Source organism: Diorhabda carinulata, chromosome 3, assembly GCF_026250575.1.
Source record: "Diorhabda carinulata isolate Delta chromosome 3, icDioCari1.1, whole genome shotgun sequence".
Classification (NCBI taxonomy): domain Eukaryota; kingdom Metazoa; phylum Arthropoda; class Insecta; order Coleoptera; family Chrysomelidae; genus Diorhabda; species Diorhabda carinulata.
Genome location: NC_079462.1, coordinates 31,273,162 through 31,289,537, shown reverse-complemented (window position 1 = coordinate 31,289,537; position 16,376 = coordinate 31,273,162). Strand labels below are relative to the sequence as shown.

Below are 16,376 nucleotides of genomic sequence, written 5' to 3'. Positions count from 1 at the left end.
GCCAGGATTTTCCGGGACAATCCCGATTACCATTCGCTTATCCGTGTCCCGTCTTATCTGCTCTCGAGACACAGATTGTCCCGGGTTTGGGCACTAAAAATGTAACAAGAGAATTGATGCTTTGCTACTAAATCGAAATCACTTTCAACAATTCTACCTTTGGAGGGCAAGTTTGAAAGAGTTCAAGGATGAAGCATATACAATGGCAAATGGTTGTCAAACATGTACCAACTAGGCCCAGCTTTTGAGAAGTTTGCTCAAATGCGTTGAAACAAATGCTGTGCTTAGATTTGGACCAAGATTAACCAGAAACATTTGATCACTCGAAACCACTGTATTACTTTATTTTCTTGCTAATATATGCGCCACCATAAAAAAACCAAATAGTCTTCTTCAGAAAGCTGAAACCAGAGCTACAGCACTCTTTTCAACTATTAAACGTTGAAAAGAAGAAATTATTGCTAGGAGATGATTCCCATCCTAAGAATAGATATTTTTTATAGTGCAGTTTTCTATTTCCAAATTTTTTAAGACTACATTTGCCACTATTTAGATAAGAATATTGACTTAAGCGACGATAACCCTATGAAAAAAATATAATTCAAGACAGAGGATGCTTCTTTTGAAAGCCTTTTAGAAGCTACCACTGCACTGGGGATTGAGAAAAAAATCTCTGTAAATCATCTATTCGATAATCACTCACTGTAAAACTAGTTTTTTCTGAAGTTAGCAAAATTTTACAGTTCAGGAGTTCGCTATTGCCAAAGAAACGAATTTGGGCTCCCTAAAAACATTTGTATCCTGAGTATCCCTTCTTCTAAAGCCTATGTCGATAGAGTGCATGCACTTCAAATGGTCAAAGTTCAAAGTCCAGTAACCAGTGAAACGTGGATTTGATAAGAGCCGAACTTCTCACAACTTCTAATTCTAAACAAGGTAAAGGCTTGATAAATGATGTACACAGCCAAAGTACAGATGAAGAATTAAGAAAATACCTATTTTTTTTTGGTTAATTTCATCAAGTAAACTTTGAATATTTCCAATTCAATTCTGTACACATAAAAAGTGAATTTTCCTACACCAGATTCGAACCCGGGACCCGCAGTAGAAAGGCATAATACATGTACATTGACCCATCAGCGACTTAGATAGTACATGTCGTGTATCTGTATTTTTATAAATATATAAATAAATAAATATATATAAATTAAATTGGACTTGTTTTGGTGCGTAGATTTCTCAGTATTTTGAGGTTATGTGTTAAAAAACCAACTAAAAAGGGATAAAGAAAATGAAAATGACTATTCTTTAACAGCACCAAAAATTAGATATGCTGCTGAAATTGCCTTATTAAATTTATTGCCGGAAAAGTCGAGGAAAGTATATAATTTGGCCAATAAACTTGCAATAAACTCTAGTCATCTGATCTTAAGAGTTGTAAGGTAATCTTGATTTAGAAAACCACGTTAGATCTGAAAACATCGAAGTAGAATAGGTCACAAGACACTTCCGTAAAATATATCTATAAAAATTGTAATTAAACCAGTTTTATAAAAAAAATTGACTTTCAAATATGTTAAATTTCGTAATTGAATATTCTTCCTACTAAACAACTCGAAGAAACTTATTTTTTAAGCAAACAAAGATCAAAAGGTGAAGTATTGATTTGTATATATTACGTAAATTTTAGAAAACCCAAATATTTTAATCGTGATATAATATTATTAACTAATTTCAACTTCATTACGATTAATCCACTTCTAGGATACATAATTATGTGAAAATTGAGCAATACACCCTGTATTATTTAAATGGAAACTAGTAAGACGTGTCAGAGCGCCATATTCACTTGTTATTAACACCAATTGTTATCTAATTAGCTGCTGTCCATACAAAGACCAAAAAGAAAACAACTAACGGTGTTTAGAAATGTACAAATACAAAAGATGTTGTTGTCGTTTCTCACAATCGGCGTTCATGTTCGAATATAAAAAAAAAACATTCAACTTGTTTGGGTAACGGTGAAAAAATAAACAGAAAAATTCAACAATCGTTGGCACATTCTTGAACGATAAGGTATCAAATATGTCGAGGCTATATTACATAGTCATATAAATATATATAAATTTCTTGATATGTTTATGCTTCTAAATTAAAAGGTCTGGATAGAGACTAAAAGAAATGAAAATTTCAAATGTTCATCTCTCTTTAAACAAATAATAAAAGGAACTAATTTTAAATCAAAAGAGACCTAAAATCAAGAACATTTAGCAGCATAAACAAGCGTAATGTCAATCGACTTTTTATTAGATATTAACATCTCCAATGGCTCGCAATTGCAAGGAGAGGTTTGTAACCACTGACTAGTTTCGACGTTATTACATCTCATCAGAGTGGTATAACAACTCACGTTCGAGCTTAAGACCCGAACTGAAGTCAACATCAAAGTGTTTCGCTATTTGGTTCATATAGTTAATTATTCCCCAGCGAACGCTAACTGGCACCGTTCTCATTTCCAGCTGCGAACCACTGAACAGGTAGAAATCTAGCGTAGTCGCCGAAAATATAAATTCCGCTGTTTATAAATCGTCTTTATTTTAGGTTTCTTCTGTTCCAAAATTAGTTTTTTTAATAATTTTTAAAAGATATTTAAAATTTGACGTTTCGACTTTTCAAAATATGATTTGACACTGACAATTTGCATATTGTCCACGGTGTTCACGTTATTACTTTTGTTTGGTATATAATTTTGTTTTAATTACTTTATATTTTTTTGTTTTAGCTTTTCATTTACTCGGTGAAATTCCAAGGAGTAGGCAGATTTTCTAGGAATCAACCAAGAAAAAGGGGTGATTCGTTGCGTGTAGTAGGAAGATTGTTACCACTTTTCACACGGATCACTTTTTACCAATGAAAGAATAACCACCCTATGCCCACTCCTCTCTAGATAATGGCTTCAAAATGGGAGCCGAAACGTCGAGAATTTTCAAAATTCCAACCCGTGAACCTAGTTCTTTTGTTCATATATATGTGATAAAAAGTCTGCAAGTAGTCATGATTTTAAACGAAAATTTTATTGAGGGAGTCTAAAATCAAGATAATTTATCAACAAAACCATATAAAAGAGGTCTAATCCTCATAAAAACTCATATTTCCTCATGTTTTTTCTATTTAAGCGTTTAAGTTCATCCCGATTTTTAAAATCTATGACTTTTTTATGAAAGATTCAATTACCGAATGATTCCTTGGAAAAATATGACTCAGAGTAGTAGATGAGCCTGTCTTCCTTCACCATGAATTATAGCAAAGCATGTTTCAATGACATAAGATCAAATTTGGAAAGGACTGACCGAATGACGAATCGTTTATGAGAATATCCAAATAGGATGACACTTCTTTATTGCCGTCATCATGTCATCTACAAACCTATCTGATGTTCATCATTATCAATATTCTAATATAATCATTTTCAAAACGACATAGTGATTCAAATCTACTGAAAACTAAACTATTATCCGTAATACAGGAATATATGACATTAAAAGTTTATAAGCCCCTAAAACGCTTCCTTCATTTCAAAACTAAAAAGATTTGTTGAAAACTTATAGTTGAATGACTAGATTTACCTGTTCCAATCAAATTCTGTATCATTCAAAATTGATAACTACTGGCAAATTTATTTTATAAGGGAACATAGTAAATCTGGGCTCGGCCTCTATAAAGATAAAATTGACACTCATTCTTTGTTTTCTTTACCATCGGCTGGTTTGTGAGATATAAAGATTTTTTTTTTTCGATACCCCAAGCCGGGTAGAGTACCTGCATCTCTTTTGTTCCGCCTTAAATGGACAACTAGCTGATACGACACGTTACAAGAAAATCCACTAAAAATCTTGTCTCTTCTGAGTAGACAAAAGGTGTTTTACGACTTTAGCAAATTGCTTAAATTTACGAGTATAAGAGCGTCTAAAGACAGTTAATTCGACTTGATTTTTTTGTTTTTGTGAACACTGAATAAAAAGATAAATTGAACAAGATGCTAAGAAATTTTATTTTTTGTCCATAAAAATGAAAAAGGAAATCCAGCAACTGATTTCGAATAATGTGCTTTTTCAACTAGATATTTTTTGCAAAAAAAAGTGTTTAAGCAGAGTTTGAGAAAGAACAATCTTCGGTGAAATGTTGTGGCTAGTTTGCGAGAAACGTCATTCAAGCAGATTTTAGAAGAAGAAAGAAAACATTAAAAAAAGAACCTCGACCTGTCCGACCGACCACTGCGGTCGAAGATGGGATAACATCGTCAGTCACATAAAGATTATTGAAGGTTACCTATTTTTAACCAATCGATGTTTAGGATAGGTGCCTAACTTTATTAACAACTAATGAACAAATTTCGAATAATTTCAATTAGATATTTTTTCTAATTTGTTCTTTCTCTAATGTCCTCATGTTCTCAAACTCTGCTTGAACACTGTTTTGTGGAAAAGGAAAAACTCTCCACCCTATTTCACCAATGATTGTTCTATTTCTAGAATTGTCCTTTGAACACTTTTTTGCAAAGAGGAGATCTGGCCAAAACATTGCACCAAGGATTGTTATGTCATTCTCCTCTCATTTCTATTTTTTGCAAAAAAGAGAACTGGTCAAAATATATTACCAAATATTGACTAGCCTTTTTTGAAAACATTATAAATCTCATAGATCGAGTTCCATTTAAGCACAAAGTTTTCCAAATTTGGTTAATTTTCACCGCCTTAACTAAGCTGGTACTGAAAGTATCAAAAAGTTATTTCAGAGAGGCAGAGAGATTCGTTGTATAGAATTTGGTTGGATAAGGAAAATTTTTATAGGAGGAGGGTTTTTGGAGTTGAGGCCTGATATAGGAATTGCTCCTCTGCAAGGCTGGAGTTGTGGTGGTTGCACGGTGTTGTGTTTGCTAACTTTTCTGGAGGAGAAAAAGCGAAGATTTAGGATTTTTGGCTAGAAAAAAACGAAAAGTAAAAACGGTTCTTCTCCGTTCGGGGAGTTTTTATTGATTTTTCGAAAAAAATTTGTTTATTTTAAATTTAAAAGAGGGCGTACGGGTACAGCTGTGGCTGCGTTATTCCCTATCGTCGGCTGGGGATCTGGTTGCATAGAAACCGCAGAAAACTACGAGATTGTTTCATGTTGCCACGTAATCAAACATTTTCAACCTAACCCTCGTATATGTTTATAAAAACGATGACTCTTGTCTATCATCGTGTTTTATTGACCATAAATGAATTCTTTAATAAAATAAGCCATACATGAATGACATATTTGTCACTTTTCACGCTATAAAAAGAGATGTGCCTAAAAATCTGTCTAACATATGTCACTTATAAATCCTAATAGAAAATCAAGTGGGCCCAGACAATATAAATGTCAACTCGTTGAAGAAATGTCAAAAAATGTTTAAGAAATTATGAATTTTAATTTTTTTAATTGTTTATATAAAAATTATAACGAATTAAAATTTCATTTTTAACAGCTTTGCTCAATGGGTAAATTCTTACTATTTTCTGAATTATGCAATAAAATGTTTAGGAGCATTAAAAATTCTATTAAATAAAGTGATTGAAAACAAAATATTAGTTTTTTATAATCTTCTTATAAACAATGTAATAAAAAAATTCTGAAATAAAAATTTATAATTTTTCGAAGGAATTTTTTGGAAAAATCTCAGCTATCCAGCGAGCTACGATTTTTTAAAGTTCTAATGATCATCCCTTGAGCTATAGCCACATTATGAAAACCTCAGACATCCTTTATTTTGTAAATTTAAAAGATATACCAATTTGTTTTTCTTCTAACTTTTACCTGTTTTCCAAAATTCAAAACTGGTTGATTATTCCAAAAAATTCTTGACAGATGTATTTCGGACATTTATATCGAAAATTATTATTATTATTATTAAAAACACTACATGTGTCGAAACCCAAAGATCGTTCAACGAAGGCACAAGAAAATTTACCGAAGTGAGTCCTAGAAATGGGCAAACATACGAACTTTTGAATAATTATTATCATTAAGACAAAACGAAAAACCATCAGCAACATATAAAATTTTCCAAAATGAGTAAATGCTCAATATTGTATAAAATATTGAATAATAATTGATGGAGAAATTATTTTTTCTAAGAATGAGTGCATTTTTGGTATTAGGTTTCGAGCGCTCGGACTCACGTGAGCTCGATGCATGCATTCATGAAAATCCACTCATGAATCACAATAAACGCGGCATGGATTATGTTTTGTTGCCAAAAGTTATATACATGTAGATTCTCGAACTGATAACTCAACTTTTGCCATGACATTCATACATTTCCTCTGCTTTGCCAACCTCGTATATTTAGCCAGTATGAGACAGAGTAAACACTAGGTTTCGATTGTCTTTTTATTCCATTACATCTTTAAATCTGATCTAAAGAAGCAGCTCGTTGATATGTTTAGACGTTTTTATTCGAGTTCGATGGGCATGGATCATTTCGGCGCGACGGTCACTTTTAACTTTAAGTTGTATTAATTCCATAGGACACTTGGGTACAAGTGACTTGGACCAGTTCGGCGCCGAGTCAGAGATTTGAAAAAAATGTACGAATGGATCAGACGACAGGTACCTAACAATTTCAGGTACATGTACGATTAATAATTTTCATAGGTCGTTCTGCAATGTCGTCTGTTCCTTCCTTTTTTGATCAATATTGAAATTTCTATAATGAAAGAAATGACGATATGGACAGAATATGAAACTTCAACATTTTCAGGAACGAGAAGTACTATGAAACCTCATAATAGCAACTGATTTGTTCACATAAATTGACGAATTGTTTTTGCATCTGTAAGTGATAAGAAAAGTAGATGTACCTCTTTTTTCTACACAACTAATGTGATACGCAACTGTCTGTACCCTTTAAAGGTAATATCCGATTAGAAAAAGTGATCATCGCACCGAATATATCATCTTTCAAAAGTTTGCATCATCTACGAATGAAATATCATCACTCAATAAATCACGTGACTATCTAAGAAATTTTTAGCCGCAAATCCATTTTATTCATCAATGTACTCTCCTTCAAGAGCAAAACAATCAGTCCAACGCTTCTGTAACTTTTCTATGCCGTGCTTGTAGAAGGATTTGTCTTTTTCCTGAAAATAGGCTTCAATTTCAGCAATCTCTTCTTCATTTAAGCTGAATTTCTTACCGGAGAGCATTTTTTTTAAGATAAGCGAGCCAGTAATCATTGAGGGCCAAATCTGGACTATACGGTGGATGAGGAAGCAATTCGAAGTGTAATTCGTTCAATTTATCCATCGTTGCCATCGATATGTGATCGGTGCATGGTCGTGGTGATATATGAGGCCGTTTTTCTCGATTTTTGCACCCAAACGATCTAACAACTCTATGTAGTATTCGCTATTGATTGTTTCCCACTTTTGGAGGTAGTCAATGAACAATATTCCATGCGTAACCCAAAATACTGAAGCAATAACCTTCCCAGCACACTGTTGTGCCTTTGGAAGTTTCGGACGTGGTTCACCAGCTGCAGTCCACTCAGATGAACGTTTTCACTTCGGAGTGAAGTGATGGATCCATGTTTCATCCATTGACCTAAAAAATCTGATTTATTACGTGTGAACATGGCCAAACACTGCTTTGAATCATCAACGTTGGTGCTTTTGATTGATTGTGAGTAAACTTGGCATCCATTTTGAAAAAAGCTTTCTCATGGTCAAACGTTCATGCATAATTCTGAACAGACTGCCTTCTGATATCTTTACGGTCTTAGTTATTTCGCAATTTCAATTCATCAACCATAACCTATTTGTGGACTTTTTTGATATTTTTTTGGACTAACCACCTCAATTGGACGACCAGGACATTCACGACGAACACGTTTAAATTCAGCAAACCAATAACAAATGGTTTTTTTTCATCAAGAAGCAGTGATAAGTAAACACACGAAATTGTTTAGAAAATAATGAAAGTGGCTTCACTTAAATGGCTGTCAATTTTTTCTGACTAATCGAAATGTCATGAAATTTTACACATAGTTTTTTACCGAAGCCTTACATCCTTTGTATTTCACATTTTAAAAATACCGTTGTTGTTTTCAACATGGAATTTGGATAAACCTTTCCCCTGATAGTAAAGCTGAAATTAACCGAAATATTTTTAACCCTTGTTTTAAAAATAAATCACATTAACACATGGGTAGAATTAACGATTACTAAAGAACGAAACCAGTTTTTTTTCTTTTTGATATACATATTGGTATAGTATTAAAAGTAAACAAAACGACACCAGAAACAGCGCACCGAATAACTAAATCAAGTGTGAAATAGTCGAAACTTTTTACCTGTTTCTGAATCGATTCTAATTGAATTCTACTGTGAAGGTCGAACAACTTTAGAAGACATAGCGAAATGTTTAAAGTTGAAATCGTTACTAATTTTCTATGATTATTTATAATATATTTATGTTAAAGTTTACAGAGCTTCAAATTTTGAAAAAAAAGGCCAACGCGGAATTATGACGCGAAAATTTTGATCACTATTATAAGCTTTGCTGGTCTTACATCGCGATCAATATTGGCTTCTAAGGTGTCAAATTTTGTTAGTTTATCAGTGTGAACTTCATGTGACCCAACAGGAAATAAACAAAAGGTGCAGAGGCGGCTCGAGATATAAAATTTTACGTGTTCGCAATGTTTCCAATCAATTTTATCTTGTAAAAGTTTTGTCTTGTTAAATTTGGTGTTGATATTATCATATCTTGTCTATTAAAAAAATTGATGATTTCCATTCAGAGTCCGTTCAGGCGTTCTACCCAACCGATTTGCTTAATTTTTTTTTTCAATGAAAGGTATTGACGCACAGATCAGCCATCAACCATCGGATTTCATCTAATTTTCACCATTCTCAAGTTATACTCAAATGCGATTTCCCCCTGTACATTACTTATGGGAGTTTTTCACATACACACGTTCTATCCTCAATATCTCAGGTTCTATTCAAGATAGAGACTTCGTTTTGGTTTAAAAACACTCGTTGAAACACTTTCTTTCTTTTGAGTTTTCGAACACTTAAATCGGTTGAGTTGGAGAGGAACTAGGCGCGGACATTCAATGTGGAGTTATAGATTTTTGTAGGTTTTTGGCAATTTTTCTACATTCAAAGATCTATATATCAGGTTCTAATATAGGTACAGAGTTCATTTTGGTTTAAGAACACTCGTTGAAACACCTTCTTTCTTTTGAGTTTTTGAACACTTAAATCGGTTGAGTTGGAGAGGAGCTAGGCGCGGACATTCAATGTGGAGTTATGGATTTTTGTAGGTTTTTGGCAATTTTTCTACATGGAAAGATCTATATCTCAGGTTCTAATATAGCTACAGAGTTGTATGTAGCGCTATCACGTGAGAAATCGTTCAAAAATGTCAAGGAAGAGATTAAACCAAAGGGTCGACGCACAGCCAATGTTGTTTGGAAGGAAGTATTGTGAAATTACATAGTCTATTGTATTATGAACAATGTAGAAATGATGGCTGATTTTTTGACCGTGCCCCGATACTTTTTGTATACCTTTGACAACATAAGTATTGATTGTCTAAGTCCGGGTCCGGACTAGTATGTACTTTATTATTCAATGAAAACTAATACAATAAAAATACTAAAAACTGTGTTTACTAATTAATTCAAATCTTGCGTTAATTTTGCGACACCCTCTACAAACAAAATACTGCACATATTGAAATATCGTTTGGTAATATATAAATACATAGATAAATTTTTAGAAAAAAATTATTATCGTTAAACTATATAATAATTGAACTATCGATTTAAGAGATAATTAGATCATTTCACACATTCGTCGCACGCTGTATAAATATTTCACGCCCACTTTCATGGGATCTTTCCTCTCATAATCAAGCAGAAAAACCAATTTTATTTGTTATTATTGTGGCTGTATAACCTAAGAAACGAATGCGCGTAGCCTACTTTCTCTCGCTTGACCAGGTAGAACATTATAAAGAGTGTCGAGACCTTCTCAACGTGTGAAATAAAGTCTCGCAGAGATTCAGTTATGAATATTTAGAATATCCATGAATTTAATCTATTCGTATTTTCTTTGTGGTTATTATAAAGAATATCTTGACTTAGAATGCGGAATTGCGGCGAGGATATTTTCAAATATTCAATTGGAATTTACATTATAACGTAATAATGATCCGAAAATTGTCATGTATTCCAAAATACCTAACCACAAAATTTGAATTTGTATTTTATTTATACGTATCAATAATTACTATGGTGTACAAAAATTCTTTATTTTCTTGTACTTCAAAATGTGCACTACACTACTCGTGCAGACGATTCAGCTAAGTTAGGTTAGGTTAGGAGTTCGCACACTTGGCAACATCGCTTGTTTTAACTACCTGCATTTTCGTCACACAAAGGTAGTGAAAAAAATAAGTTGGTGAATGATTACACCGCACAGAAACAGAATTAGGCAAATTGAAAGGTGCTGACTTCTTCTCACTTCGATTTCTTTGACTTTGGCTGAATAACCAAGACCGATCTGAAGTTAAGCGAGTAGAGGTTAGGTTAGGTTCGGTTGCACGAAGCAGAGTTTATCTTCACACTATTTTATCCGGTTAACGTCGGTCAACTTGGCGAGTGTAGTAGTGTTTCTGTTTGGATAGTACATTAAAATATTACTGTCGATGTCTTCCGACTATATTTTTCTTTTGCAGTAACCCTATATCCAGATCCAGTAGTAGTCAAACTGATATTTTTTCCATATCAGAAATATTTTTCACGTTTATCATCAACTTCTTCTAAATTTTCGGAAAGAAACGAATCCAAACAGGGCAATTTAAGAGACCTTTAACTTTCGAAAGCGATTTTGTAAACATTTATAATCAAACATCCCAAACTTCATTAGTTCTCGTATATGTGCCTTTTTTGGATTCACTGAGTCTTGGAAATTTTTATTTAATACCTGAATGAATTTCTTCATAATTCTAATTGATTATGTAAAGGAGGAAATAATATATTTTGTAGCATCCCTAAGTTTATTGGTAAAGTTTTTTTCTCGCACAGATACTGCTCGAGGCCATAGCTTTTTACAAAGATCTTGCGCACGGCTGTTCCATTCACAAAGAATTCTCAGAAATCATTGAGATTACAAAAGGCATTTTACAACTGGTTCCTTTTAACTAATTCGTCAATGGTCTCACAAGTTTTACAACCCCTATTTTGCCTTGGTTGCCCAGTCCGAAAACCTTTACCACAATTTACATCATTTACAAAGTTCTTAGATATTGTAGTTAAAAATTTAGTCAGAATACTTGCAAAATGTACTGTTTACTATAAATGAACAAGAACCAACACATTTAGACAATATACAGAGGGTGTTTTATACGTGATGTCAGTTTTTATCTATGAAAATTCCTAAGCATCAATTTAAAGATATCGTAATTTGTCTCGTCTTTATTTCTATGAGTATTCAAACATTGAAGAAAAAAAAAAGTTTAAAGTAGCCGTGGCAGCACGGAAAAAATGTTAAATTGAAGGGGACGATACAGTTAATAAGCCAACGGCAAATCGTTGGTTTCATCGTTTTAATAGTGGAAATTTGACTCTTGAAGATCGTCCGTACCCAAATCAGTTCGTGGGATATTGAGGTTACAAGGAAAACGGCAGAAAACCAACCTATTACTAACATACACTAACACTAACATACCCTCAAAATACCAAACATCGCCTTTAGAATCATTAGTTAAGATCTATAAAAGTTGTTGAATTAACCAAGATTCACGCGAAACGTCAAGTAGAGGTGTGTAAACTTGCTCTACCGACAAATGATCAGTTCATTAGACGTATTGTTACCTGTGATGAAAAATAGATTTATCTAAACAACCCGAACATTGAAAATCAATGGTTAGACAAAAGACAGAGCCCGTAGCAAAGGTGTCAATATTGAGGTATATAGTTGACAGTTCATGAGAATGTATGAGGTTTTATGAGAAAAATATCCAGATTTAGGTTATCTTACAACAGGACGACGCTAAACCACCACCATTTAGTCCGGATCTTGCACCACGGAGAAATTAATGCGTTGGGAAAACTTTGAATTCAAAAGAGATGTTGAAAATGTAGTGCGACAATTTTTTTATCTAATCCCAATAAATGGTTTTACAAGAATCTGAAAGAGCTTGCTGAACGTTGGATTAAAACCATAAAATCGAATATAAAGGCTTTTTTGTATGATTATTTAATAAACAAAGTGAACATTGGAAAAAGACATTATCAATGAAACTAGTTTTTGTAGAACAAAAGTCTTAATGATGCCAACTTATTACGTTTTGTATAATGTGAGTTCTAAATGTAGACGTTAAAGAAGTAAGTAAGACATGTTTTGAAGTTGAGGAATGGTAATTATTTTTATTAATTTACCGTTGAAATGAATTTATTGCAAAAATAATCTGAAGTCTATCTATATACACATTTATTTAAACAAACTATTTCATTCTATTTTAATAACTAATCACTGAATTACTGAACTATCCTCACTCATACAAATGAATTTAATCGTACTTCGTTATTAATTTTGACAAATTTAAACTAACTGTTGCTCCTTGTTATTTTTTACATCATCTAGAATTTTGTTTCTGAAGGATTTCAAAGTTTTAAGTTCCCATTTTTTTAACAACAAATATTAAGTAAACTACAAGAAGAATAAAGAAATATTTTTACATATTTTGAACGTACTTAACGAAAATGTATATATTTTTTCTTTATTGTCCTTATCCCCCTATATGGATGCGAATTTTAAATGTGATACACGTTTTCATTATCGGTGATACAGTTTTAAATTTATCGTATTTTTTCAAGTGTTTTTAACGATAACTTTCATTTCTACCAGTTATATTTCAACAAATTACAAAATTATATATATACAAAATGTGTCATATATCATTATAAACTTAGTAAAATGAAACTGAATAACCATTAGTTCAATTCATTTCCCATACTTAAACAAAAAATTATGTACACTTCTACGAAATACTAAATCATAATATCAACTTGTATAAAATGTACAGGATGCACAACAGGTAGTAAGATTATAAGTGTTTTTGAGGTTAAGTACAAAACAAACTTAAAAGAATTTAGATTAAAAAAATATGTCACAAAACTTTTATTAATCAAGAAACTCCTTATCGAATCCGATAGTAAAATAATGAATAGATAAATTTGATTTATCAGTTGAATTTCTGTCACATGGTATTGTATTTGACAGTTGAAATTAAGGCTTTTTATAAAATTTAGGATTATAACAAATTTGTGGAATCAAAAAGTAGATCGAAACGTATAACATAATTAATTTTTCATTCATAGAGGTATAATTGTCACCTCTGTAAGAAAACCTAATAAATACGTAGTGTCGATTATCTTATCAACCATTAATTTTCCGAAATATTTAATCTGATAACGATAACACGATTACCAAATTTATTAGAACTACTAAAATATATTTTTTACCTGCCAAGTGGTGTTTTATCCAAATCGTATACTCCTGTAATAGGTTCCTTCTGGACCAAAGAAGAGAGTAGATCATCTTTGATTTGTAATAGTCCATCTTTAGAAGGAGTAAATCCCAACATATTTGTTATAAAAAAATTAATCACTTATAAACAAACTAAAAACGTCAACTTCGACAGTTTCGAACAAACGTTAACGAACTTTCTATCTGATCAACTATAATTTCAACAGCTGTCAAATATTATGTTTGGTAGGGTATTTTCAAATTTTGAATGGTTTAACAAATATCCAACTAAACACGGTACACAGTTTTACATATTTATCGATTCAAAATTATACTTTTCTTTAATAATGTACGGGACAGGAAAGCACGAAAGAAAACATGAAAAACAGAGAACACAATCAAGCCGATAAATATATCGAACACAGCTTGCTATGCCCCTCCAGCACTACACACTCTCTAACAACAAACTGACTAAATTCAGATTTGCCACAACTAACAAATACGAAGCTTAACGATTTCCACTCGAGGTTCGAGGATAGAGAATGGCTCATTTGAAAATGCCAACTGCTACTCCAAGAGCCATCTATACTGCGCGTACCAGCTTTGAACACACTAATTTTGTATCTAGGTAGTATGCAACACTTTTCACGTGTATCCAAAGATATCTTTATTCAAAGAAAATTTAAAGTCAAATCTATACGAAAAGAGGAAAAGAATATAAAGAAATAACCATTTATTTAAAAATAATAATAAAATTTGACTTTTATGGCATTTCTATGGGCGAACTTTTTTATTTGTTATCAAATTCGATTTTTTCAGCTATTTTCGATTGACATTATGTAAAATGAAATACATTCATGGCAATTCTATGTAAAATAAATGGTTTGTATCTATAACATAAAATCAAGGGTAAGAATATTACATAACAGTTTTGATAGGTATACGAGGTGTGACTATTAAGTAACAAGACTAGTGCTGCTACAGATAAAGTACGCATGCGCCGAAAAGTTAGCTTTTTATCCCATATATGTAATACTTCTATATTGACAGTTCTGACTAAATGAAACAAATAGTGTATCGTTACCTCTCTTCTCCGAGCGCTTCAGTTAGTTCTGCGCTTTTGCGCGCATGCGTAGTATAGATGAAGTGTTTCGAAGGAGAGAAAATTAATACTGTCGCCACCATAATATAGAGTTTTTTTCCCATATGAACTGCCCATATAGGAGTTTACATAAATATGATTTACCCTGAAGCTTACTCTTTCGAATGTTATGTCTACGTGGCTGTGTACAAACCAGTTTAGTAGGAGTCTTTGTTTGCATAGGGGTTGTTTTATGTTTTGCAACGGAAAGTTATAAAAATTCAGATAAGTATAAGGCAATGAGTGTCGCGTCCACGTGTTTTCAAGTGGTTTAAGCGTTTTGAAGATGATTCACGTTCGGGTCGCTCTTTCACGTTAAAAACTGATGAAAATATCGAATAAGTCGTGTTGCTGAAGGTAAAAATGTTGACTAACATTATTATCTTCGCGATCTCACTGAACTCTGTGAAAGAATAAGAAAAAAACAACCCTAATTATGGAAAATCATTATAAATGTGTTATGAGGGCGATTACTGTATAGTTAAATTTAACCAAATTGTACTCAGTTGTCTAGTGTTGAGATAATAATGTAAATAAATATGGAGAGTTTTAAACAATTCTGTTCCACACACCCAATTCTGAATCAGGTTTTCCTATCAAATTTTTTAATAAATAAAAGGAGTTGGAAGCTAAAAATTCCTTTTATTAACTTATATAATAATCAGCTAGTGTTTTTATTTCAAAGTAAAATTATGAAAATAAAAAATTTTCAGAATATTTTTTCATAATAATAAAAACTATAAATTCCACCAATAAGGTTTGGGAAAATGAAACTTAATATCAGTAAATTTTCATATATCTTACAATATTTCTAACAGACAGATAAAGTGTTTACAATCTATTCTATTAAAACCTCATGTACATATTTAAATAACTATCAACAATAGGATTGATGACCATTATTATTGGTCCTTTTTATTAGCTTTTTGAGCGCTCAATCCAATACCTGTTACTAGTGCTAATACTGTAAGCCCTTGTGCTGCTATTCTTGTTCTCATCATATACTGTGACATCTTTTTTTGGCCAGTCCTAAAACACCACAAACCATAAGTGAGTGCTAAGGTTGTTGCTAGACAACCTAAAAAATAAATTAGCTTCTTATTCTTGAGCACAAAGGTGAAATAATTAATATTTCCTTTACCGATAGGTACGAAAGGATTTGATTTGAATTTTCTTATAAATTTTTCCCGTTGAGTCTCAACTGGGGCAATTGCATCCATATCATTTTTTAATGTAATCCAATCAAAATTTTCCATTTCTTCATTAGAATTATCTTTAGAGGACATTTTGATATATATTTTTACTTTTTATTACATTAACAATTTTTTACGTCTTTTAAACATCAAATGAATTGACACTGACAATTAATATTTTCTTCTTCGTGCACGAGAACTTTAACCCCTTGAGAAATTAAATCATCTGTTATAATTTATGGAATCAGGTTTTAATTTTTTTTTGATCGTTTGTTTTCATTTCTATAATTTACTTTCTATATAATAAAAATTGTGAAAAATTGAGTTTCTATATTATGTATTTTCCCAGCAATAGATATACATATGATTATGATGGAAGATGCATAGGCAACATATCTTACATATATCAAATTTGTTTCATTATCAACACTTTTATAAAAGCTGCATTTTATATTCAACAATTAATTACGT

The 16,376-nt window shown here is 32.1% G+C and overlaps 2 protein-coding genes across 3 annotated transcripts in view; both read right to left on the bottom strand.

Moving 5' to 3' along the window:
• LOC130892060 (death-associated protein kinase related-like) overlaps positions 1-14,130 on the bottom strand; it is a 214,341-nt gene extending 200,211 nt beyond the window's left edge. Inside the window, exon 1 of one of the 2 annotated variants that reach the window (XM_057797276.1) lies at positions 13,568-14,130. In XM_057797276.1, coding sequence (XP_057653259.1) covers positions 13,568-13,689 — 122 coding nt within the window. In that variant the 5' untranslated portion in view covers positions 13,690-14,130. The remainder of the gene's footprint in view (positions 1-13,567) is intronic. The other variant, XM_057797277.1, reaches the window with a different exon arrangement.
• A 1,362-nt stretch (positions 14,131-15,492) lies between these two features.
• On the bottom strand, positions 15,493-16,071 carry LOC130891254 (HIG1 domain family member 2A). The gene is made up of 2 exons (XM_057795887.1): positions 15,854-16,071; positions 15,493-15,790 (listed from the first exon to the last, which is right to left on the bottom strand). The coding sequence occupies exons 1-2, from the start codon at positions 15,996-15,998 to the stop codon at positions 15,615-15,617; spliced, it is 321 nt and encodes a 106-aa protein (XP_057651870.1). The 5' UTR covers positions 15,999-16,071; the 3' UTR covers positions 15,493-15,614.
• Positions 16,072-16,376: the final 305 nt, after the last annotated feature.

Bases quoted from the DNA above. Each gene is read 5' to 3' on its own strand.
- LOC130891254 (XM_057795887.1), bottom strand. From the start codon at position 15,998: ATGTCCTCTAAAGATAATTCTAATGAAGAAATGGAAAATTTTGATTGG. The intron at 15,791-15,853 runs GTAAAGGAAATA...TTTATTTTTTAG, and splicing joins AAATCCTTTCGTACCTATCG to GTTGTCTAGCAACAACCTTA.